Source organism: Ctenopharyngodon idella, chromosome 3, assembly GCF_019924925.1.
Source record: "Ctenopharyngodon idella isolate HZGC_01 chromosome 3, HZGC01, whole genome shotgun sequence".
NCBI classification, from domain to species: domain Eukaryota; kingdom Metazoa; phylum Chordata; class Actinopteri; order Cypriniformes; family Xenocyprididae; genus Ctenopharyngodon; species Ctenopharyngodon idella.
This window is the reverse complement of record NC_067222.1, coordinates 38,668,000-38,692,740: the sequence shown is the minus strand read 5'-3', so window position 1 is coordinate 38,692,740 and position 24,741 is coordinate 38,668,000. Positions and strand designations below refer to the sequence as shown.

Genomic DNA, 24,741 nt, shown 5'->3' with positions numbered 1-24,741 from the left:
AAATTAAGCGGAACTAAAGTTTGGTGCATCATCTAAATGTTCCGACAGCGCGATTGTGAAAATAGATAAATTAAGCTGGAACGCAACAGAACTGTTGATATTGCAGTTTCATCAGCAATAATTTCAAAATGAGTAGTGTATTATTTATAAATTCAATTTATATTCATTGTTAACTTAAGGAAGAACCTGACACTTTTATATTTGTCTTGTATTACCGTATATACTCTTAAAACAAGAAGTTTTCGCTTATCACTTAAAAATGGATGAATTGAAGGAAGAAAACCTAAAGAATGTCGACGTGTCTGATTTTGTGGAGAAAACCGTTGTAGATGAAGTGAAAGAGGAGCAAGAAGAAGAAGAGGAGGATGAGGAGGCATTGCCACATTCTGAATTTCTTGACATCTTCGAGGAAGGATTGGCTCTTATTGTGCAGGACCCTTTACTGTGTGACCTGCCAATTCAGGTGTACCATCAATTAAGTTTTTATCTGAATAATGTTAAAATAAACTGTTTATTTTAATATTTCAAAGTATTAATTACTTTATGCAGAAAATGTAGACTTTATAATCTTTTGTGCTCTCTGAAATCTTTATGTTCCACCTGTTCAGGTCACATTGGAGGAGGTGAACTCTCAGGTGGCTCTGGAATACGGTCAGGCCATGACTGTTCGCGTTTGTAAGGCTGATGGAGAAGTCATGCGTGAGTTTTCTTGGAGTCAGTCTGAATTGTTAAACATTTATTGATTCTAACTGGAACAAATCTCTTCACAGCTATTGTGGTTGTGCAGTCTGCTACGGTTCTGGATCTCAAGAAAGCCATTCGCAGATATATGGAGCTGAAACAACAGCGAGAGGGAGGTGTTAAGCACATCAGCTGGTAAGACATGAAAAATACATCAGGTATATGCAGGGTTCCTATGCAGTTTGGAAAAGTATGGAATTTGATTTGAGTAATTTCCAGGTCTGGAAAAGTTTGGAAAAAAGAAATCAGAGTATGGAAAAATATTTGTGTTTCCAGACTATTGGCTCTATTTAGTTTTCTAATTTCTGCAAACTAGTCACTTTTTGGCGAAATTAGCCGTTTTGAATCAAAATACGTCATTTATGTGAATCGTTTTTTTTAGTTAGTTAATTAGGTTTTTTTTTTCTTTGGGGTGAGTGTGTGTGTGTGTTACAAGATTCTCACTAGAATCGAAAATGGGCTACTTTCCCATAGACTTGAGTGAGTCGCGATCTTTCTTGGCGCTCTGTGGCGTGACAGATCACTGTAGCACTCGTGAACCAACAATCTCTTAAACTTTACTAGTTACAACACAAAATAAACATGATTGAACATCCGAAGGTATGTTGAAAGATACAGTACAACTTACCGAAATCTGTATCATGTCACATGCAATCGATCAATCAGTGTTTCAACCGCAGAAAGGAGTCAATAAAACAGCTTGTAAAAATGTCACATTTAGCCTACCTCAGAAAAGCCATTCAATGTACAAAAACTCATTATTTAACTACAAAAATTAACTTAGAGAGGAGCATTTTGCTAAATATATGCACTATGGGCTATTGCATTTTTATTGTATTTGTACTTAACATGTGCTTCAATATTGAATGTATAAATCCGTTTTATGACAGCCACCATTTAAATGTTTAGGCCTAGATAAAAAGAAGAGTAGAACAATAATTGTCATTAAAAATTTATTGTAACGTTATTATAAAAACTTCCCTATGTGTAATTTAGCCTATATGTAAGTAGCTTACAAATCAATTTTAACCTTTAATATTATAATGATGTACCAGCTGTGGTTCCCTGTATAGTTTACAGCATTAGTTGAGAGAGATTTTTTTTCTTTGAGGAAATTTGCCATGTACTTTACCTTAGAGGCCCCAAATTAATCATTATTGAATCAAAGGTAATCAAATCAAAATCAAATCGCAAGCTTCTGAATCAAAATCACATTCACTTGTGAAATTTGTCAATGCCCAGCCCTAGTGCCAATTTATTTATTTATTTATTTATTTATTTTACTTGAAGCAAATGTTGTTTTTTTCCATTTATGTTCTTGTCAGAGTGCATCAGAATGCTTCGTTTACATGTTAAAATCTTAAAAAGTCTTCTCCTGGGGGAGGATGCCCCCAGTCCCCCCTACAACTATTTTGTTCTTACACATCACCTTTTTCACCTCTCTTCACTTTGCAGATATTTTATAAAGTTATGGATTTTAGGGAGTATTAGGGAAACTGTCATATTACACTTGTGTGCGCTACTCATACTCGTAAGCTACTCTATAGAAATGCTTCGATACCAACTACCAATACCGACAACAGAGCAAACACTGACCAGAATGGATAAATCACAGAAGGATGTCTATAAAGTAATTTTTTCAAATGAATAGACAAATTAAATATTTACGCCTATGTAGCGAGTGGTATGGTCGGGAAGGGAAACAAACTAAGTCACTACGCCACCCTGTTAAACAGGGAATATATTAGTACTTGTAGATTAATCCCCAACAAACTTTATTTCAACAATCAAACACTAATTAAAAACACTAACTAAAAAATCACTAAAAGACTGTAGGACCCGGACTACAAACATGAAGCAGAGAAAAGATAAAAAAGGAGGCTTACCAATGGCAGAAATCGTTTGGAAGGTCTGGAAATTTGAGTATGGAAAAATATGGAATTTTGAAATGGAAAATGTGTAGGAACTCTGTATATGATAGGTTTCATTTTGTCAAGTATTTTTTTTCCTAATCTACTTACCTTACTTACTGACTCTACTTACTCAAGGAAATACGTGTGGAGGACATTTCATCTGGTCTTCAACGGAGAGAAATTAGATGATGACAAGAGAAAGCTGAAGGAGTGAGTCCAAATTATCTGCTGCTTTTGAAGAAATGTGTGAAAACTTTTATTAATTTGGTGCACAATAGTTGCTTTGAATTATGATAATGATTTTTGATGTGATTGAATATGATTGTGTTTCCTCTATCCTCAGCTATGGGATCAGGAACAGAGATGAAGTGACTTTTTTGAAGAAATTGAAGAAAAAATGAACGGGGACAAATGCCAGTCCTCATTTATAGCTCTAATTTGTAAATAGTCAAGACATTTAAAAGAATAATTCCTCCAAAAATCAAAGGGATAGTTCACCCAAAAATTAAAATTCTGTCATAATTTACTTACCCTTGAATTGTTCCAAACCTGTATGAATTTCTTTCTTCTGTTGAACACAAAATATTTTAAAGAATGACTGTAATCAAACAGTTGACGGTAGCCATTGACTTTCATGGTATTTTTTCCTTCTATAGAAGTCAGTGGCTACCATCAACTGTTTGGTTACAGTCATTCTTTAAAATATTTTCGTTTGTGTTCAACAGAAGAAAGAAATTCATACAGGTTTGGAACAACTTAAGGGTGAGTAAATGACAAAATTTTCATTTTTGGATGAACTATCTCTTTAAAACTCATTCTTATGCCGCTTCACACTGTTATTTTCCATGGAACAAAAAAGGGAAAACATTGAAGATTTTTTGCCTCCGGATGCTTTTTAACCTCTTTTCCACACAACAACATTTAAGTGACTACAGCTGTCTTAACTCAAAAAAAATCAGCAAAAGGAAAGATTTCCGGTGAATAACAACCTACATTTCAGTCTTTTGACTTCAGGAGGTTTGGAATAGTGTACAAGCCATATGGACTACTTTTATGGTGCTTTTTGTCCTCTTTGGAACTTGGCAGCTGTGGTCACCATGATCATGACACCTTTTGTGATTCACTAAACAAACAAACAGCAACTAAAAAAACAAACCAACTGTCATGCAAATACAAGGACATCATGCAAGGATGCAAATGTTTGCTAGGCCTACTTAATGAAAACTGTGTTAATAACATACACATTGTAGAAACACAAAACTACATCTGATTCACTGTAACGACATCTTATGAAGTGCTTTAAAGTCATATTTGTGGGATTTTGTGTATATTGATCAAAATAATAAAATATGAACATGATACAAATAAGTTGTTTTTAAGACCCCCCCCCCACACACACACACTTATTGTTATTATTTTAATATAGTCTCACCAGATATGCTGTAAAACTATAGACAGTTGCAGTCATCGTGACACGACATGAGTTTAGTAAAATACAGGTAAACCACACACTTTAAATATTGTTCCTGTTACATTTATATAACATGACCAGCCTCTTATTTCCTTGATACTGCAATGTGAAGAGCGACTGATGAGACGCTACAGCACACATGGGTAACTATTTATGTCAGTTTTAACCATTTATTATTATTTACTGTCTATGATATTTACTGTCTATTCACATTGTAATTGCGCTGGGGTTAAATAGTATTTTTCATATCAGGAAAGAAACTTTCTAATGAACAGTTCTGTATTCTTGACAAGACGCTCTCATTAAGCTGTGAAGCCCTATTGCATGTCTTTCAGAGAGGACACTATGAAGGTTTGAGGCTCTCTGAGGTTTAAGTGAGCTGCCGAACATGCCTCAATCTGATGAGCATTTGTCGAGTATCTTCGAAGAGCTGAGCAAGCTGTCCTTTCGCAGACAGCAGCTCACGGACCGACGGAATGTCCTGGCCATGCTCATCCAATTCAAGCGAAACAACGGCCAAAATGAGCAACGTTAGTACGATTAGATGAAACTATTTGATAGTTTACTATTAACCGATTTACAAATGAAGCCAAAGAAACTGTGAAATACATTCGGAGATTATTTTTTTGACATTATTTGTTACAGTAGGAATAAATGCTATTCACACTAGATCATTGTGACCAACAGAGTATTCCAAAGAAACTGGAGAACTTCAACAAATTGACGAGGAGCTTAAAGTTCTTTCTGACAGGAAGATTGAACTTGAGGAAGAGCAAGAGGCGGGCTCCCATTTAATAGGTAAAATGACACTTCATGAGGTTTGCTATCTTTAAAAGCTTTTAGCCAAATATGCTCAAAACATTTGGAAATTGACCCATGTACTGTTTAAAAGTAGGCTATAGTTCTCATAAGTTCGTATGTTTTTATTTTGCAGACACAACTAGGTCATCTAGCGTCATATTTGTGGACAACCCACCTCCGTTTCCAGGTTAGTACGTTTTTTTTTTTTTTTTTTTTTTTTTACTGTGACTTACAATAAGGTTCCCTATGTTAACATTAGTTAACTACAATAGTTAACATGAACATGGAACAATACTTCGAAAGCATTTATTATCCTTTAATGTTAATTTCAACATTTACTAATACATTTTTAAAACCAAAAGACAGTTGTATCTCTGTTAATATTATTTAATGAACCTTAGCTAACATGAACTAACAATTGACTGTTGTATAAACTAACGTTAACAAAGATTAGATTTATCGTTAGCTAATGTTACACATTAACTAATGTTTTTTTTTGTGTGTGTGTGTAAATCGACAACATTGTATTTACATAGACAATAATGCAAATACAAAATACAACAGGAGAGCTACCTGAAAGCAGCTTTTGTTTGTTTTCTCAGCTCCGCAGGTTATTGTGGATTTGAACCAACTTCCTCGACACCCCTCTCAGACACAGTGTCAGTTCTGTCGCCAATATGTAACCACTGAGGTCATGACCAAAGCTGGCAGTGTGACCTATCTTATATGTTTTATTTCCATGGTTTTTTGGTGAGTTGAACTATTGTCTGATATTTTACCTTATATGCTTTATTTATTCTCATTTACATCCTGTATGTGATTACTATTATGTCTTTCTAACATACATGACATATTTGTGTTTTTTGACTGTTTCTTATGCAGTTGTATCGCTGGCTGCTGTCTAATCCCATTCTGCGTGGATTCCTGCAAGGACGTCATTCACAAATGTCCAAAATGTCGCAGTAACATACACACGTGCAAAAAGTTATGAGGAAAGGAATTCTAATAATGGCAGTTGAACTGAATCTGCATCTGAAGAATCTTATTTTTGATTATCGCACACAACTAAGTGGCTGGAATTGTTTCGGATATGTCATCCTGACCTTTTTACAGGGACAATCCCCATGGAATTACCTGCGTGCCTTTCTTACAGGATACAACTGTGAAATCTGATATTGTTTACTCTCTGCAGGGACCAAGCCAACCTTTCGGTTAGCCTGAAAACTGCCCAACTATCTAAACTGAAAGGAAAATGGAATATATCTGGATCTTCAGGGTGACTTCCCAGTCTTCTGGTTTGAACTTCAATGCTACGTTTTTTTTTGGGGTTATTTTTTTAAGCATTAAACTTTAACAGGAACATAAAAAATGGAATCAAGACGCAAGACTATGTGACCAAATTCCTGATTGCTTTTGGATGTAATAGAGTAGGAGTTCTTCAGCTGATAAAAAGGAATTCAAAATGATTATATCTTATTTTGTAGACCATAAGTTATGAACTTTCCTTTGAGAAAAATATTATCTCTGGTAAAATGTCAAATGTTAAGTTTATTTATTGTGTTGTCAGCTTGCTTTGGATCATAACGCAGAGCTGGAACATGGTTCTGTGCTTTGGAGGGCCAAACAAGTCATTTCAGTGATTTCAAATACAGAAACATTTTAATGATAAAAGGCTGTATATACAATAAAGATATGTACAAAGATAACCTCAAAAATATTTACAGTTGCACAAATACATTTGTATAAAAATGTATATTGTAAAAATATATACACTGTGCAAAATACGAGGCATACGATCTACATCGCACTTCAAAGGGTTTCAAATATTTCTCTTCACTTCTTCATTACACATAGCACTTACTCTGATGGACATGTTGAGGAAAAAAAAAAAAGTATACAAATAGGTTCCTCTGAGGTTTTGTGATAGGCTTTTGCTCCACAACGGGTCTTTTATTCTCAACAAAAAATATTTATAAAGCCATAAAATGTGTAAAATGGCATGTTTACAAAATAAAAATCTTTGGGTCTCTGATAGAGACAGAACTATGGTAATTACGTTTCTAAATATAGAAATACATTCTTTCATTTTGGCAACGTGTTTGGATATAGAAATGATTGTCTGAGTTCATGTTCAGTACAAGGTCAAGTAAGTGCATTTTTTTGGCATATTTTTACAAAGAGTCTAGGGGGAATTCTGCTATTATATCTGTCAAACACTGCAAAAGAAGTGATACATCTAGATACTCTACATTAGAGTGAAACATCTAAAGGAAGTGGTGATAAAAAAAAAAAAAAATCATTCAGCCGTCTGTTTCAAAACGTTCCAGCAGATGTCGCTACATTGTCACATTTTATAGAAGACATTTTGACTGAAAACTAATTCAATCTTACAAATAATTAGAGAAGATGAGGTTTAGGTACATTCACAAAGGCATATCACCTGCCAGCTACCTGTACTTCAGTGGTTATGTAGAAAGAAGCTCGAAATCTGTGAAATATAGTGAATTTAGGCCTCAGCAATTTGTCTACATACAAAGCAAACATCTACTGTACTGCAGTAAAGAGTCTGACCAATCAAAATGCAGCTGCTCTCTCATGTCATTCTGATCGCCTTATATGAATATGGAAATTTCACTGGTCCAGTTTAGTTTTGTTTCCCTGGTCAAGGCACGCAACAGTGCCAGTTCAGCTAGTCTGCAAGAGCTAAATCATGTCCACATTATCTCTACTCTTTTGTTAGAGATGATAATGGCCCCTAGTCTCCCTCCCTCTCTTTGGCCCCATGCTGGGTTTGGCAAGCAAAGCTCTGACCTTCCCCAGTCAACGCACTAGATAAATTTGAATGTTTTATACATTAAATGTTATCAGTTAGCTGCCACAATTTCGAGTACCCTAATGCAACGGCTAACAGCTCGCTGACCATGGAAATTTATAGTGAATGTAAATGAGACGCTAATCAGGTTCCTTCAATGAAGGTGGCATCACATTTGGAACAATTACCATGGCACAATGTTTTCATCAAATATGTCTAACATATGCAAACTCTGTGTTAAAAGGGATTGTTCACCCAAAAATCATTTACTCACCTTCATGTTGTTACAAACTTGCAAAGACATTTTGAAGAATGTTTCAGCTGTTTTTGTAAATATTTTTAAAGGATTAGTTCACCTTCCGTATTCAAGTTACGAAGAAAGTGTAAACTGGCGTCACGTCAGTTACACTTTTTCCATAAGTTGAATAGGGAAGGCGTAGGACGTAGCGTAAGCTTCTTGAACTGTTTTACACTTTCTTCGAACTTGAAGAGGTTTACACTTTCTTCGTAACTTGAATACGGAAGGCGGTCTGGCGGAAGCTAGATATTTTACTTCATAACTTGTTAAATATGGATATTTTTTTACACAAATGCATCGCTTTGCTTCAGAAGGACTTTATTAACCCCCCGGAGCCGTGTGGAGAACACATTTATGATGGATGGATGTGGATGGAGACACTTTCTTCAGCTCATACTCGTTGATTACTGCCATTATAAAGCTCGGATGCGTCAGGATATTTATTAATATTTCTCTGATTGTGTTCATCAGAAAGAAGAAAGTCATATACACCTAGGATGGCTTGAGGGTGAGTAAAGCTTGGGCTAATTTTCATTTGAAAGTGAACTAATCCTTTAAGTTATTCAGATTTGTTTTTAAACGTTCAGGCTCAAAAAAGGAACATAAAGGTAAGGTGAAATTAATCCATATCAATCACTTTGTTTGATGTACAGATCGAAATGTAAGTCGTTATGTTGTTTGGTCATGTGAAGTGCGAGATTTGACGTCTAAAGTCACAATAAAATTGAAGTAGCGACAGATCTTTTCTTCCATATTGTAACATACATCAGAGTGAAACAGATAACAGAAAAAGAAGAAAATGTAGGGTTTTTTGAATAAAAATTACTAGGTCAAAAAAATGTAAAAAATTAAACATTCACAATGGACGTATTGTTCAGAAAAAGATCTATAATGAATTTAGAAAATAGGGCGAATTTTAATTTAATGCCAACTTTAAGGTTCTTTATGCCGTATTCAATGCAGTCTTTATATGCATACATTGATAAATGTGAAGTGAAGACTTAATAGTCAATCAGTTCATCATACAAAGTGATGCTGCCACTTTGGATTATACTAATCAAGTCGCATGGATTTTACGCTACCGTTATGTCCTTTTTATAGCTTGAAAATTTTGTAACTCACTGACTTTTTATGGACCAAACAGCTTCCACACCAAAAAGATACAAGTTCAGAAAGACATGAGGGTGAGAATAATAGATTTGGATGAACAATCCCCTTCAATTCTAAAACTAGAGAGTATCTGGACTACGTAAACAGCAAAGGCACAATGACTGTGTATAATTCTTACTTTCCCCAAAATATGTGAAATGAATCTAAAATATACTCAATTCAATGAAATTATACTTATCACAATCTAAAAAAACAACATTCTATCATTCTATATAATATAGGCCAGCAGTTTCAAAGACTGCTTCAAAATAAGAAAGAGCAGAAGGTCACTGCCTAAATATATAGGTGAAAAAAAGTGTCTCTACATTCTTTTTCTGCCTTGAAAGGTGTTGGTGACAATAACAGCAAACAAACCTGCACTTGTAGGCACAAATGAGAGAAGCTGATGCTAAGCTATCAATGGTCACATCTGTTTAGATTGCTCAGAGTATCACTCCAGATCCACAGATGCCAAGAAGTCTGAACTACTGTGCTCTACAACAGTCTGACTGCGCAACGCACATCTGTTTAGTGGTCCCTCAGGGTCAACAGATCTTTTCAGAACGTCTCCTATCTTGATCACTTTGTGAGCTCAGTCCCAGTGCAACTGTAGATCAGTCGAGTCCAAGAAATCAGATGAAAAGACTGTCGGAGAGGAGATCCCAGCAGGACCAGGGATCGTAAGGTCCAACCACTCCATGTTATCAAGGCCGGTGTCTTGTAGATGGAGAGTGGAGGGCGGTGTGTCAGAGAAGGTCAGATCTGAAGTGTCCATTGGGGAGTGAGGCCGCTCCAGCAGCTGGTGTTTGAACTCCTCCATCAGTCTCTGGGTCTGCGGCTCAGCGTCCTCCAGCAGGGCCTCCAACTGGTTATCGGAGGCCAGGGCCACCTGGCTGGGTGGAGGCGCTTGGGTCTGATTGGGCGTGCGGGCAACATGTATCTGTGGGGGAGGACGTGACAGCACAGTGTTGATCGGCAGGGTGGTGATGTTTACTGTCACTGGCAGAAGTTTATCGAGAGAAGGATCATGCCTGGCCAGAGGGGATATTTCTGGGAAGGGAAAGCACAGAAAATGGTTTAGTTATACAAATCTATTGTAGCTAAAACCAAAGACATGTTCTTTTCACAGTTCTCACCTCCACTCTCAATCAAAATGTCAAATAAATCGTCCATGTGCTGACTGGTGGCAGTTGGAACCTTTACGGAAGAATACGAGGTATTAAGACAATGGTAAAATGATACATTTCAAAGTATGCAACATTAGTATTTTAACCCTCAAGCGGAGTTGGAAATATCGTCATTTCAATTTCTAAAAACATGAATGACCCAGTGGGAATGACCATGAATTTACGAGTGGGAAAGTCTAAAGTATACTTCGGTTTTAACATGTGATGTAAATTTTGTCATCAGCATAGTATGCGTGTACTGTAAGCGTGCAGCCAGATTTTTCTTACTGTGAGTACTGTGTACGACATGCGCTTTGAATTTTTGTGCACTAATTATTTTGTCCACAAGGTGACAACACTGGCCTGGCCTGTTGTTTCACGGTTGAAAAAGAAGTCATAACTTCTGGAGAGAAATGGCGCATACACTGATGAATAAAGATGAAACTTCCTAGTGTGCGTTCTGTTCTGTTCTGTTTGTGTATGCTATCAAATGGAGTCTACTTTGAATGGTTAAGCGTTTGCATCAAAACTTAAGTATACATTGGGCTTAACTTTAAATTACCTGCATCGTGGCTTGTAGACCTCTGGTCTGTTTGACGGCCTCCTCGTAGCGGGGTGGGTCTTTGCTCTTTGGGCTGAGGTGATCGGGAAACGTTGATGGCTGAAGGATATAGTTGAGCTGACAAGGCGATGGAGGCTGAACAAAACATATATAACTTTCAAACTGTGTAATATGGGTAATGAGCAAACAATGTAATATATAAGGATAAAATGGAGCACTAGAGAAAGGGCGGGTCAAGTACCACACTGACCAATCGTCAAAAGAGGGGAAGTTAATATTGCTGGTCTCTAAATATTCATGTCTGTACCAGATGTCTGTATATCCCCAGACTACCACGTTATCAATATGAAAAAATTATGCTTGGAGGAACAGTTCTTCCAAGGATCTACCAGGTAAGCAGCTAAAATGCTGCACTTCCAAAGCGCTCTCAAGCACTGGACATTTTCAAAAAAGCACCTGGCATTTTCAGCTGACACAAAAAACACTTTGGTAGACACACAACCATACAGAACAGACTTCTGTGAATAGGGAGATCAGTTTGTCTTACTTTGTTCATGGGTCCATTTGGGGTTGTGTGTCTGGGCGAGACTCTAGGCGAGTTGTTGAGGAAGCACTGGGGCATGTCTGGCCATGGGCTGGTTCTGGTTCTGCCTGTACTCAAACCCAGAAGGTGAGCTTCCACACAGGGGTAAAGCCTGCAAACACATGCATCAGAAGGCAGAATTAGGCCCAGCGCACTGTGCGAGGAAGAAAATGTTTGTATATCAGTGTGTAAACAGAGGCCTCTTGTTCTTGAACCAACTCCTTGTCTTCATGATAAGTGTTCTTTCTGATTTTCTCTGTCCTCTCTACTTCTGTCACCTATTTATTCAGGTCTGTGTTTGATGTTGTTGAGCGGGTAATGCATCACCTGAACTCAACTGCTATTGCCAGGGCAACATCAGAGATAAGTACAGAACACATTGCAGGCCTCAGAAAGGCTTTCCATTTCAACCTACGTGCCAAATCAAAGAGAAATGCGTCTGGGCCTTGTCATCACAATAGTGAGCTGAACTGGATTTATGAAGTGTCGGAACATTGAGAGCAAAAGAAAAGGTTAAGATCTACGAGCACCCTAAAGTATACATGCATAACAACACAACTTAGAGCACACAATGAATTTCGAATTGTTGTATGATTGTTATAATTTTACTGCAATGTAAAATGTTATCGTTTGTGATTTGTGGTGTGTTTTTTAATTAGAATTATGCATAACGCACATCCTAATTACATTGTATGTCTAAAGTACCGCATATAAGAATTAGTGGTTGACTCATATGGACTTTTCTATGGCCAGGGCATGGCTAATGTGTATTGAGTGGATGTTAGCATACCCATGAAGTTGCTAGGGTAGGCTATATTGTTTAGTTTAGTTTGGTTGTTTGAGTGGCAGTTGCTATGCAGTTTGGGGGTAGTTGCCATGATGTCGCTATAATATTTCTAATTTTTTTTTTTTAAATAGTTGTTAAGGCCCAGACACACCAATGTGACCTGAGTCTGGGCCAAAAAGTTCCACTTGAACAAACCACAAAGACTACAGCCAACTAGCATGTATGTTCTGTGCCTGTGTGAGAGGAAATATCTCTCCATAGCAGCAGGTGGCAGTAGTCTGAATTCATCATTCAATAATGGAAGTCGGAAGAGCTAGGACTGCGGATTCAGGCCCTTTCCCAAATGGCACTCTTCACGTGCACTTTCGGTCTTGTGGACTTACAATGGCCGCTGCGTGCGCATGTCCATTAAGTCCACAAGAACGTAGGGCAAGGGTTTCCAACCACATTCCTGGAGGCCCCCCAACGCTGTACATTTTGCATGTCTCCCTAATAAAACACACCTGATTCAAGTCATCCGCTTATTAGTAGAAACTCCAAGACCTGAAATGGGTGTGTCAGACAAAAGGACACATGCAAAATGTGCAGTGCTGGGGGGCCTCCAGGAACGTGGTTGGGAACCACTGCTGTAGAGTGTCCCATTCGTCATTTTAGCTTTCAGAAGGGTGCTCACGAGCGCCCCCTTTGCGGCCGCTATTCGCCCTCGATGCACTTCTGCTGAGCCCGCAAGTCTGCGAGCTACGCAGAGGACTTCTACCCGACAGTCAAAGCAGCATTACATTGTGAAAGTGCGGATTCAGAGAAACACTGTGAGGGTTTAGAGTGCCATTTGGGACAGGGCAATAGAAAACATAAACAAAGCCCCTTGACTTGTCACGCACTGGTTCGCTAATCTGAACAGCCAATCAGAGTGATCTCTTTTACCAATGGGATATGCCACCGATTCAATATGCTTAATTCACTCTTCCCCGGGAGTTTGATTGGCAGGCAATCTAACCAATCATAACGCAGAATCTACCATTTTATCTGACAAACAAACCAGACAGGAGAGTTACATGAACATCAGAGGGTATGTTGTCACATTGTCATATTATAGATGTCTTTCTGCAGTTGAAACAACATACCCTCTGATGTTCATTCATGTTTATTTTGTGCTGTAACTAGTAGCAAAAAGATGATCGGTTCATGAGCCACTTGAACTGAGACAATACAGCGATCTGTCAAGACACATTAAAGAGCCAAAAAACTCTATTTATTGTTTGAATTTCTTAAAAAAATTACAATTTGACAGCTGAGACTTTGTTTCATACCAAAAGTAACCTGCTATGTCTTGTCTGTCGGTGTGTCTCCTTTTTGCTCCGCAATGTATTTTTCACTGTGCGAGAACATGATGTGTAGCGTGAGAACGCCATGGCTTGTCGCACGTAGCAACAGTAACTAAGGGGGTTGGGTCAATTGTCCAAAGAGTTGCTGATGGGGGTCTGAACCCACTGCAAAAAATAGGCTGATAGATGCTCAATGATGGGCCAATATTGGTCGAAGGACAACCATTAGATGGTATGCCACAGGCCTTTAGGCAGCTACCATTCAGTTGTTAGAGTGTTCAGTGTGGTTGCCAAGACATTGCTATAGGAGTACTAAAGTGTTTTTTGGTGCTCGATAACACATTCACTAGATGAAAATCACACAAGGAGTGATTTTCTCACCTGAGGTGGAGATGGTGTCTGATTTGAATGCTGTTGTAACATTGTATTATTGGACGTCTGTGTTTGCAGAAGTGGCGTTTGTATGATGCTTTGAGCCAAACTGGGCATTGTTGTTTGGAGAACGTTCTGCGCCTGCAAAGTAAAGAGAAAAACTCTAAATAAGATATGACATTTTCTTCACTGTAAATAGAACTGGCATATCATGAATGTTAAGAGACCTGTGTGCTGACGGGGTTGCTGGGCAGGCTGATAGGCAACAGAATTTGTGTGGCAGGCTGAGTGTTGATCAGAGTCTGCTGATGCAGCACTTGAGGGACTTGCTGGGTGTTGATATAGAACTGCTGGACTGGGGTGTGGTGCATCTGGCCATGAGGCTCTTCCTGTTTCACACCTGTAGTTTGCGGCAGGGGACTCCGCTCGGAGTTGCAGCTAGGGGCGGCGCCGTTCTCCACTTTGACCTGGACTAATTGATTGGGTTCAGGCTGCTGCCCTCCACCTTGCTGACTCCTTTTCTCCACCTCCAGCTGCATCTTCAGCTCCTCCACCAGCCGCTGCTCCTGCTCCAGCTTACGCATCAGCTCCTCAATCTGACGCTCCTTCTCATGGAGGCGCTGGTCTTTTTCTGACACCTTGATGTCCATGGTCATGTCTTCAGGAGTGGGTTTGAGGGGTGAGGTGCCTGTCGGAGGGTGGGCTGGAGACAAAGTGCATAGAGCTTTGGTGGGACTGTCTCTGCTGTCCTCCATACTGATGTTGGAGGCCTCGGACCTCTCAGGAGACACAGGTGGAGTTGTGCTCATGCTTTCGGGCTGCAAAGCAGTTTTGGACATGTTTGAATCCATGGTTGTAGCAGGCTGAGAGCTCTCCTGGTGGGCCTTAAGCCTTTCTATGAGGTCTGTCTTAGTGCCGGACACAGGAAGTCCACGCAATTTCAACTCCATCTTAAGCTCAGCCACCTAGAAGACATAAGAACAACTGTACTTCTGCACATTTATCTATTTTATGAGGAAAAATGAATGGGCATATTACCCACCTTCATCTCATCTAAGTTGGCAGGCAGAGACCCGGTTTTACGACTGGTCACAGTGTTGTTGGGACGTGATGGAGCCGCACTAGACAGAGACACCATGATGGGAGAGGGAAGACTTGGGCTGGTGCTCAGGGTGATGTTGGGGCAGCTGTTCTGACACTCAGCTACTGGCCTGCAGAGGAGTATGGGGCATTTTAAATGCAATGGGAACTTCCTGTTCCCTCATCATTCACAATAAGCAGCCCTTCTACACAATAGAAGCAGAGGTATATCTTGCGGCAACAGGAGCCAAAATTGAAAATAATGTGAGGAACTGCCGTACCACAGCTGGGGTGATGACAGGTCTGTTAGACAAGATTAATAGGTGAAACCATTATTTAAAGGCTATCGCTCATAGCACACAACGCTAACATTCCTTTCCGAGTTGCGTACTTTTCCCCCCAAAGCAATCAGGCTCATAGTAAATCCTTTTAGTGTCAGAGCTGAAACTGATATATCAGAATCATAGGCAATTGCACTGGTCCATAACCAATGTTTATGTAATACTTTAAAAATCAGCAAAAGGGTTATATAAATCAAATTTATTATGAAACAAAAGGCAAAAAAACTATTATGAACATAGTTTAGTCCTATTCAGTGTCTACTCTGTGCCTCTTGGCTTGTCTCTTGAATTCATTAAATGGAGCATCTCTTCTCCCTGTCCAGCAATAGTCTGCAAGCATTAATGGGCTCAATTTGCTCCATTTAAAGTTATCTGCACTGCTCACACAAGTACGAGGCATCTCTGCTAACTTGGCCGATCGGATCACAAGTAGACGAGGGAGACACATACCCGTTTAAACCTGGTATTTTAATCTGTCTCTTTTGTCCACTTTCAACCACTTCTGTCCTGATTTCTTCAAGGGGAGGGTCTATGGACAGGTAAATGTATGGGTTTTTTCAGATATTTCGATCTAATGGACAAAATAAGATGGAAAAACACATGGAGAGCAGCACGCTGAATGTGGTGAGTGCGTGTTAGAAATGAGAGAACATTATGCTTGGTACGTTTTTCATCTTCAACCCAAACTTGAGTCTCCAGCCAACAAAGTTTAAATCCTGTCTGGCTAGTGCGTTTCCCATAATGTTTGTGCATTAGGTCAGTAGGCAGAGAGTAGGCGGTCTTTTGTGGCTCATGTCGCATTCGACCACATGAGCGTCTACACTACAAAAGCAATCCAGTCCAATGCGTTTTCAACTACCTCTGGAAGTGGTCGAAAGTGGATAAGCTCAAAACATTTTAGACCCTGTTTACACCTGTATTTAGAGTCATCCAAAACAACCAAAATGCATCTTAATACCAGGCGTAAACAGGGTCTAAGAGAGCACTGTGTGACAGGGATGCAAAACTCCTCCTGGAGGGCCACAGCCCTGCAGAGTTTAGCTTCAACCCTAATTAAACACACCTGATCCAGCTTATCAAGTCCTTCAGGCTTATTTGAAAACTACAAGTATGAGTGTTGGAGCAGGATTGGAACTAAACTCTGCAGGACCGTGGCCCTCCAGGAACTGAGTTTTGCAAATGTTGGAAACTTTATTGGAAGGGTGACACATACTTGAGTGGTGCTGGTAATATGGTCTGGTAGTTGTAATGCTGTTGTTGTTGGCTGAGAATCTGGAGCTGCAGGAACTGCTGCTGTTGTTGAAGAAGCCTGGCATATGCAGAGTCCATCGGGGCTTCATTGGGTTCCTGCTTTTGGTCAGGCGGGATGTACTGGTGATACTTAAGCTTCTTAATCCGCGGTTTGGGTTCTTTACTCTTCTTGCTTCGACTCTTGTCACTGGACTGTTTGGGCTGGCTTTGCTACATGGAAAAAAGGGTGGAAGAATTTAACAAAAGGTGTCACCTGAAATCACATAGCAAACTTACAGACCGCAGTCAACACCCTGCCACTTTGGAATTATATCACCAGTCTGTTTGATTTGTGATTTCAGGTGATTCCCATAATGTTTCAACTAGCTCAGTTTTTTCGCTAACAAGAGGTGTCAGCACTATGAGAATACCAGGAGCTGAGTGATTTGTGGGCAAAACCACAAGTTTGAAACTGCGGTGAATAGGTGGGACATGTATGAACATCTACCTAAAATCACAGGAAGAGGAAACAGGATGTGTATAGGGGACATGACCCTCATTGTTCCTAAATATTGAGTCACAGGATACACATGAAAATGGTCTGGCTTCCGAGGAAGGGAGTTGAAAGTCATCAGGATGTAATAACACCATTTGAAGCCGGCTTATGTGTGCACAGGTTTCCCAAAGCACTACTGGAAGAGAGGGTCAGCAGTGACCCTCTGTCATGTAGTAAATATGCGGAGTATGCTTTGAAGGCTTGGATTATGATAAATGCACAAGTTATTGCCTGACTCCTGTTTCTATGTCCCCAGCTTCAGTTTGTTCTTCTCCGCATTATGAGTGTGAATGTTTCACTTGACCTCCGATTGAAGACAGAAGGCGGCTGCTAGCACTTCTAACTCTGCATCTGCTGCTCTTCTGAAACTGATTTGGCCTAAGATACGTTTGACAAGTTGTTGTAAACAACCTTTTTAGAGTGACAAACAACAGCTCTACTGGTCTCCTGTCTTTACACTGTGGTACAGAATGTTTTTTGCTAAAGATTTACACTACCGTTCAAAAGTTCAGTAAGATTTTTGTAAAGAAATTAATACTTTAATTCAGCAAGGACACATTAAATTGATAAAAAAAAAATGACAGTAAAGACATTTATAATGTATTTTAAAACTATAAAGTAAAGTTTGTTGGCCAAACATTTATGTTGGCTTGACAAAACCTTGTCTGAAAGTTTGAGAGTTTTATAAGCTTCCTACCATGATTTATCATGTTGTTGACATGCTTAGCATGCGTCTAGCATTATTTTACATTTTGCAAACATGTTTGTAGCACGTTTTAATACACTGCTAGCATGAATTAGCATGTTGCAAGCATTTTAACATGTTACTAGCACGAATTAGCATGTTACTAGCATGTCTTACTAAAACACTAACATGTTGTTAGCATGTTTTAGCACATTGCTAGTATGTTTTAACATGTTGCTAATGTTTTAAAATGTTGCTAGCATTTCTTAACACATTGTTAGCATGAATTACCATGTTCTTTTTAACTTTCTATTCATCAAAGGATCCTGAAAAAAATAATTTCAGTTTCACAAAAACATTAAGCAGCAGAACTGTTTTCAACATTTATAATAATAATAACAATAAATGTTTCTTGATCATCAAATCATCATATTAGAATGGTTTCTGAAGGATCATGTGACACAGAAGACTGGAGTAATTAGCCTTGACATTACAGGAATAAATTACATTTTAAAATATATTACAATAGAGAACAGTTATTTTAAAAATGTATTTTGTTAATATTTCACAATATTACTGTTGTACTGTAGTTTTGATTAAATAACCACAGCTTGGTGAGCAAAAGAGACTTCTTTTAAAAGCATTAAAAAACTATCAACCCAAACTTTTGAATGGTAGTGTGTGTGTATATAATGTTCTTGTATCTGTAGGCAAAACTCTTTAACATAATTTTTTAAATCAGTTTTTTCAATGAACTTCTGAGTTCGGCATTATCACTTTATTACTTCTTACTCTTAGTTTCACAGTCTGTGTGGTATATTTCATTATCTAGCTGGAGTTGCTATTGTAAAATTAGTAATACTGTGAGTCACTGACCATTATCTCTGAAAATAAACTCTGACAGGAAATGGCATCACTGTGGTTAGGACATATGGTTTACCTTCACAAGGGTGGGTCCTGGCTTTGTGGGAGCAGCAGCAGTGACTAGCTGAGTGGCAGGCATTACTCGACCATCTTCTACTGATGTTTTGCTCAGCAAGTCTGTGCACTGGTTTGTAGGTGGAGATAAAAAGAGATTAAAAGCCATATGGCCATGATAAGGGACAGAGACATATAAACCTAACCAGCATCACAAGGCTGATGTCTGGATAATATGCAGTGAAAACGTAGAGAAAACTGAGCTCTTCTGGAGAGCGGAATATTACTTTATATGCTCTATCAGACCTTTTTATCAAAAGCTAACTGTAAATATTAGCACTGAACCAGTTATCAGTCCATAGGGTCTGGATGTAAAACTAAGGACTGCTAAGAGGCTGACCTGGAGTTTGGAGCCGACCGGAGGCGATACGGCGGATGGATCAGGCAGTCTGGCTTCTATAGGAGAAGATGCAGAGCCCTGAGACTCATGACTAGCCGGCTGCTCTGGAGACAGAGCTTCACTGCTGTCCTCATTGAAGTTATAAACATCCAGTTCACCAACTGCAGTGTCAAACAAAAGACAAAACAAAACAAAGAGAAACGTTATGGCATTTTTAGACCTCTATATCGTTTGCTTTGTTCCGAAACAGGGGCTTAATTTGTTAAAATATTGCATTTTCTTCTTGGTTCGGTTCGCTTTCACAAGTCAACATTTCAAAAGCGTATTAAAATGCATTTATTCAAGTCACGTGAGAGTAAAACCTTCACCTGTTTACATCCATCAAGATGGACTGACAAATTTGCTCTGCGGGCTTATTGTGGCGTCATCTGTAGCTGCCATGACACACATAAACACTTGATTCCTGCTCTGATTGTTAAATTATATATATTTAGTTACATTTAAAATTATATTTATATAACTTATAATGCAGTTAGAGCAGGAATCAAGGCTTCATCGGGACAGCATTCTTGCAATGCACGGAGAAAAGCAATTACACAGATGAAGAGGCACTCTTTGGTTTTCAACCACAAAAACTCACAGAATCAGACACTGCTGCTTTTTATATAACACATTTCCCGTTATGAATTATGATACCATTTGGTTCGTTGGGTCGGATTGCTTCCTCACCTCAACTGAACCATCCCAGAGTTTGATTTCATTTAGGCTGAGACCACCTCATTCAGGCGATCTCGGAGCGATTGTTTTGGTGCGGATTCAAACGCAAATGTCGTGTTGATATATTTGCCTAAACGAACTGAACTAAGGGAGAAAATACACCAGGTTCTAAAACAAACACTCCAAACAAGCTAGGTGTGAAAACACCCTTAGATAAAAGACAAAAGTTTGTGATAGTCATGTAATTTGCCTTGCCAATTCCAGTAAATCTGATGATTAAGCATGTAAATACATTATTTCATTGTTTTTACCAATCTCAACTGGCAGAATGTTCTTCTCCACCAGTTCCATTGGTCCCGGCCTCTGTGCAATCTTCTCATTGAGATCATCTGCTAGACGTGCCCTCTTTAGTTTCATCTGAGTGGCTTGCAAAGAAGGCTCTGCATGGGTTTCTGAAATACATAGAGCTTTAGAGCATCACAAATGAAGTATCCAGGAAGTGAAACGTTAAGTGCCTCAAAAAGTATAAGACCCTGACACACTCTTAAGAGCTAAATCACCTTGTAAAATGTGCATACGAACAAGTTCAGCACGGTCAGGTCTGCTACGGATTTTGTGTTTCAGGAAATTCTCAGTCTGTAGAAAATGCAATAAATATGAATTTAGTAAATTAATTAAAAATTGGACAACATGCATTTCAGCAGGTTATTGTTCTAATAGCTGGCAAAATTATTAAACCTGTGTAAAGGCCAGCTCACTAATGAATGGAGAGTGTAAGAATATTTCTGAGCAGTGAAGTCTTACCCTTGCCCTCTCCAAACTTCTGACCTGCTCATGAAAAACTGCAGGTGTCTTCAGCGCTGGGAAGGAAAATAATCTTCATTTAAAAACAAGACAAGTGACATGACATCATTTAATATCTTATTATATAATAACTATGGAAACTTATTTCTGCCACGGAATTAAAAAACATTTTTATCTCACAATTCTGACTTTGAGTTTACATTTCACAATTCAGACTTTATAACTCACAATTGTGAGTTTATATCTCTCAATTCAGAGAAAATTTTAAAAGGTCAGAATTGCAGGATATAAACTTGCAACTGCACAAAAAAAAAAAGTCAGAATATCTGGAAAAAAAAAGAAAAGAAAAAAAAGTCACAATTCTGAAAAAAAAAAGAAGTCAAAATTCAGAGAAATAGTCAGAATTGCAAGATATAAACTTGTAATTGTGAGAAAAAGTAAATTGTCAGCTGACTTTTTTTTTTTTTTTTTTTTTTTCAGAATTGCTCTTTTATATCACAATTCTATTTCTCAAAATTGTGACTTTCTCAGAATTGTGTGATATTAAGCAATTGCAGGGTGAAAAAGTCAGAATTGTGAGATAGAAAGTCACAATCACTTTTTATTCCCTGGTGGAAACAAGCTTCTATAAACCTTTTGTTTACGTGGTGCAAAACTCTTTTAAACATTCTGCTGTGCTCTAAAGAATTTCTGCTTAAAGGAAACTTAATGCAGTTGTGCCCTAAAGGACCATCTAAGATTGCTTTACCTACTTCAGTTAAACTAGAAAGTCAGCATTTTGACCCAACTTTAGAGAATGTGTGCTATTTGTAAACAAAACTATTTTGTTAGATTTATCCATAGCGCAAACGTAAATTTGCCAATGGGTAAAAAATTTCAAGATACACTCTGAAAACAATGTAATTTCACATGATTGTGCTTTGGGTAAATTATTTTTTAAGAATGTTTTTAAACAATGCTAGAGGTCAAGACCAAAATACAGCAGAGAAAATAATTCTGCTACAAGTATTTCTGTGGGTGTTGAACTGTCTGCATCCACGGTCAACAGGAAATGAGCGCTCTGACACAGTGGCTGTGCCTTGATTAGCAAAGACATCTTTTGCTCACTCTGATTAGTCGTATATCACTAACCAAACTTAGCCTCCGAAAAAGTCTGCTGCACTAACAACAACACTTTCAGTAAAGGTATAATCCTGACATTTATATGATTAAAGAAGGCAAGAATTGGTCTTTGTTCGAGAATCCGAGCCATTAACCATTGACTATAAAGCCCGGGAGGTAACCACAGATCTTGCTGAGCAAAAGTGCAGGCCTAGCCGCTGACTCACTCTTGTTACTCTTGGAGCTTGGACCATGACGTTAGGGGCCCTATACAGACTGCAAGCACTGGGAGAGCAGGACAGCTCCTGCTGTCCCAGACAGACATCAGTCACACCATTGTTCTATCTCTCCTTTCTTATCAGTTTGTATCCTCAACAGGCGCTTTCTTTTATTAGAACTGCTCTCCTTACCGACACGCATAACTTACTCCATCCTCCTGTGGCCAAAGGAGAAATCTATAAACAAACTATGGCTGGAGGTGAATGTGTTCCACTTTATGAAGAATAAGTACGGCATGTGTGCAAACTTAGGTAATAAAGTGTGTGGCACTTTGTCAATGACGTTGGATTAAGAGTTAAAATAACAAGAAATTAGAACATTTGTCTGAAGTTTAGTTTTGGTCTCAACAGAGTACTTCATGGAAGTCTAGGCTCAATTTGTCTAAACATTAATAGCTGACATTTAAGCGTTATTTTTCCATGAAGCATGCATACTCACGTGGCATGATGCCCTGGTCTGCGAGCTGCTCGCGTGTGCGCCTCTGCTGTAGTCTCAACTGTAGCACTGTAGATTAAGCAGAAACAGAACTCAGTAAAGACTAAAAATGTGACTTTAATGAGCTTGTACTTCTAAAACTCTCTGAAATGGCACTAGATACAGTCCAAAACAGGTCTTGACCTAACCAAGCATGACACACAATCAATAATTGTCAGATTCTTCATACAGTGTTCAGCAAAGTTAAGAAACACTAAAAAATAAATTAAAAATAAATGTTTAATATATTATATATATATATATATATATATATATATATATATAAAAAAAAATATTTATTTTTAATTTATTTCTTAGTGTTTCTTAACACTAATATATATATATAAATTATTTATCTTTAAAAGTTATTTAAAGGGTTAGTTCACCCCAAAATCACCCTCATGTCGTTCCAAAACTGTAAGACCTTCGTTCATCTTCGGAACACAAATTAAGATATCTTTGATAAAATCTTTTGCCAAAGTCACGTGATTTCAGTAAACAAGGCTTCGTTACGTCATAACTTTTTCAAAATTTCAATGATTCACCACTGGGGGGCGTGACTTTGGCAGTTTGATACACGCTCCGAACCACTGATTCGAAACAAAAGATTCGTAAAGCTTCGAAGCTTCATGAAGCAGTGTTTCGAAATCGCCCATCACTAGATATTGTTGAATAAAGTCGTTATTTTGTTTTTTTGGCGCACAAAAAGTATTCTCGTCGCTTCATAATATTAGGGTTGTACCACTGTAGTCACATGAACTGTTTTAAATATGTCTTTAGTAGCTTTCTGGGCATCTGAAAGTGTAAATTATCTTTCTGGCAATGGAGGCCTCACTGAGCCATTGGATTTTATCAAAAATATCTTAATTTGTGTTCTGAAGATGAACGAAGGTCTTATGGGTGAGTAATTAATGACAGAATTTGAACTAACCCTTTAATTTCAAAGCATTGCATTATTTCAACATTATTTCAAGCAAATTTGGAAATCATAATTCATAATTTGATTAACGTTAAATCTTTCCACGTCATTGACGGAATTTTCCATCATTTGTGAGACAATGCTTCTCAGCTATTGACATAATTTTCTGGCTTTCCATGTTTTCACTGTTACACGGTAGGAGGCGCTATTACGCAACTTCTGAAAGATTTCTTCGGAACAAAACACAGCCGAAGAAGAAGCAGAAACAAGCAATAAAAGCATTGCTTATGCACGTTGTAGTTTTTGGGGGAAAAAAAACCACGATTTTCTCAGCTTTTTGTTCAAAATGTTGATTTGGTAAAAAAAAGTGTTGATAAAAATAAAATGTTTCTTTTTATGTTGCATGTTCAGATATTCAAACAACAAAATATTCTGGTGGCCATGAAATTTGTGTGAAAATGAGCAAAAATGCAGGCAGTGACTGGCAACTTAAAAAAAAAAAAAAAAAAAAAAAAAACACTGGTGGGGAAAGAGTTAAGTGGTAGCATTGCTCAGTTTTGCTGTCTTTTTTTATTAAATAATTATATTATGATTTATTACAAACAAATAAACTGTGACATTTTGCCTTTCATCTAAAATGTTTTGGGGTTGAAGTTCAACCCAAGATTTGTACTTAATGAAATGTAATAAAAGTTTCAAACGGCACAACATATCAACAGTATTGACCTCAAAAGCAAACATATAACAGAATGCTGTTTATATGAGAGATCAACAACAGAACGGCGTCCAAAACACAAAATAATAAACAGTGTAATGGTCCTATCAACTTCTCAAGGTGATGTCAGCTTAAGACTTGGCTTTGGATTTGCTGCCCATAAAAAGCGAGATGCAGGCGAGATATTCTTTGGATGAGGAAGCACTGATGCATTAACAACCAAGAACATCAAAAAGACAGGGAATGCCTGAGTGAAAGGGTGAAATGCGGGGCTTTATGCACAGCCTACTACACCCTTGCCAGTGCTGAATGCTATTTCACCATCCCACTAGACAGCTCGGTTTATACATTTTGAAAACACACAAGCATGGGCATGTTGGTTAAAGAGAATAACACCACTCCTCTGTAAAACATTTGAAGAGGAGGGTGACAGTCGATAGTGACAAATGAGACGGCGGAAGGTAGAACATGCCCAGCAGACCCCCGCTTCCACCCATCGTCGGCACTAGGAGCACAGAGAAAATCTGATTGGCTGCAGAACG

At 38.3% G+C, this 24,741-nt stretch overlaps 2 protein-coding genes and 1 long non-coding RNA gene across 3 annotated transcripts in view; 2 read left to right on the top strand and 1 right to left on the bottom strand.

Moving 5' to 3' along the window:
• The first annotated feature begins 34 nt into the window (after window positions 1-34).
• On the top strand, window positions 35-3,244 carry snrnp25 (small nuclear ribonucleoprotein 25). Its single transcript, XM_051886014.1, has 5 exons — window positions 35-463; window positions 609-699; window positions 771-876; window positions 2,790-2,864; window positions 2,998-3,244. Exons 1-5 carry the CDS (start codon window positions 260-262, stop codon window positions 3,053-3,055), a joined length of 534 nt encoding a protein of 177 aa, XP_051741974.1. The 5' UTR covers window positions 35-259; the 3' UTR covers window positions 3,056-3,244.
• A 91-nt stretch (window positions 3,245-3,335) lies between these two features.
• LOC127508275 (uncharacterized) lies at window positions 3,336-5,113 on the top strand. Its single transcript, XR_007928763.1, has 4 exons — window positions 3,336-4,268; window positions 4,461-4,655; window positions 4,813-4,923; window positions 5,060-5,113. It is a non-coding gene; the product is annotated as an uncharacterized LOC127508275 (long non-coding RNA).
• Window positions 5,114-6,454: 1,341 nt separating this feature from the next.
• The window catches only part of mrtfbb (myocardin related transcription factor Bb), a 45,010-nt gene continuing 26,723 nt past the window's right edge, over window positions 6,455-24,741 (bottom strand). Inside the window, 15 exon segments of the mRNA XM_051886010.1 lie at window positions 6,455-10,235; window positions 10,322-10,382; window positions 10,914-11,048; window positions 11,461-11,547; window positions 11,549-11,608; window positions 13,990-14,121; window positions 14,208-14,945; window positions 15,023-15,191; window positions 16,615-16,862; window positions 18,813-18,920; window positions 19,191-19,351; window positions 20,219-20,359; window positions 20,468-20,543; window positions 20,712-20,767; window positions 22,530-22,595. Of these exon segments, the coding sequence (XP_051741970.1) occupies window positions 9,778-10,235; window positions 10,322-10,382; window positions 10,914-11,048; window positions 11,461-11,547; window positions 11,549-11,608; window positions 13,990-14,121; window positions 14,208-14,945; window positions 15,023-15,191; window positions 16,615-16,862; window positions 18,813-18,920; window positions 19,191-19,351; window positions 20,219-20,359; window positions 20,468-20,543; window positions 20,712-20,767; window positions 22,530-22,595 (2,696 nt within the window). The 3' untranslated portion in view covers window positions 6,455-9,777.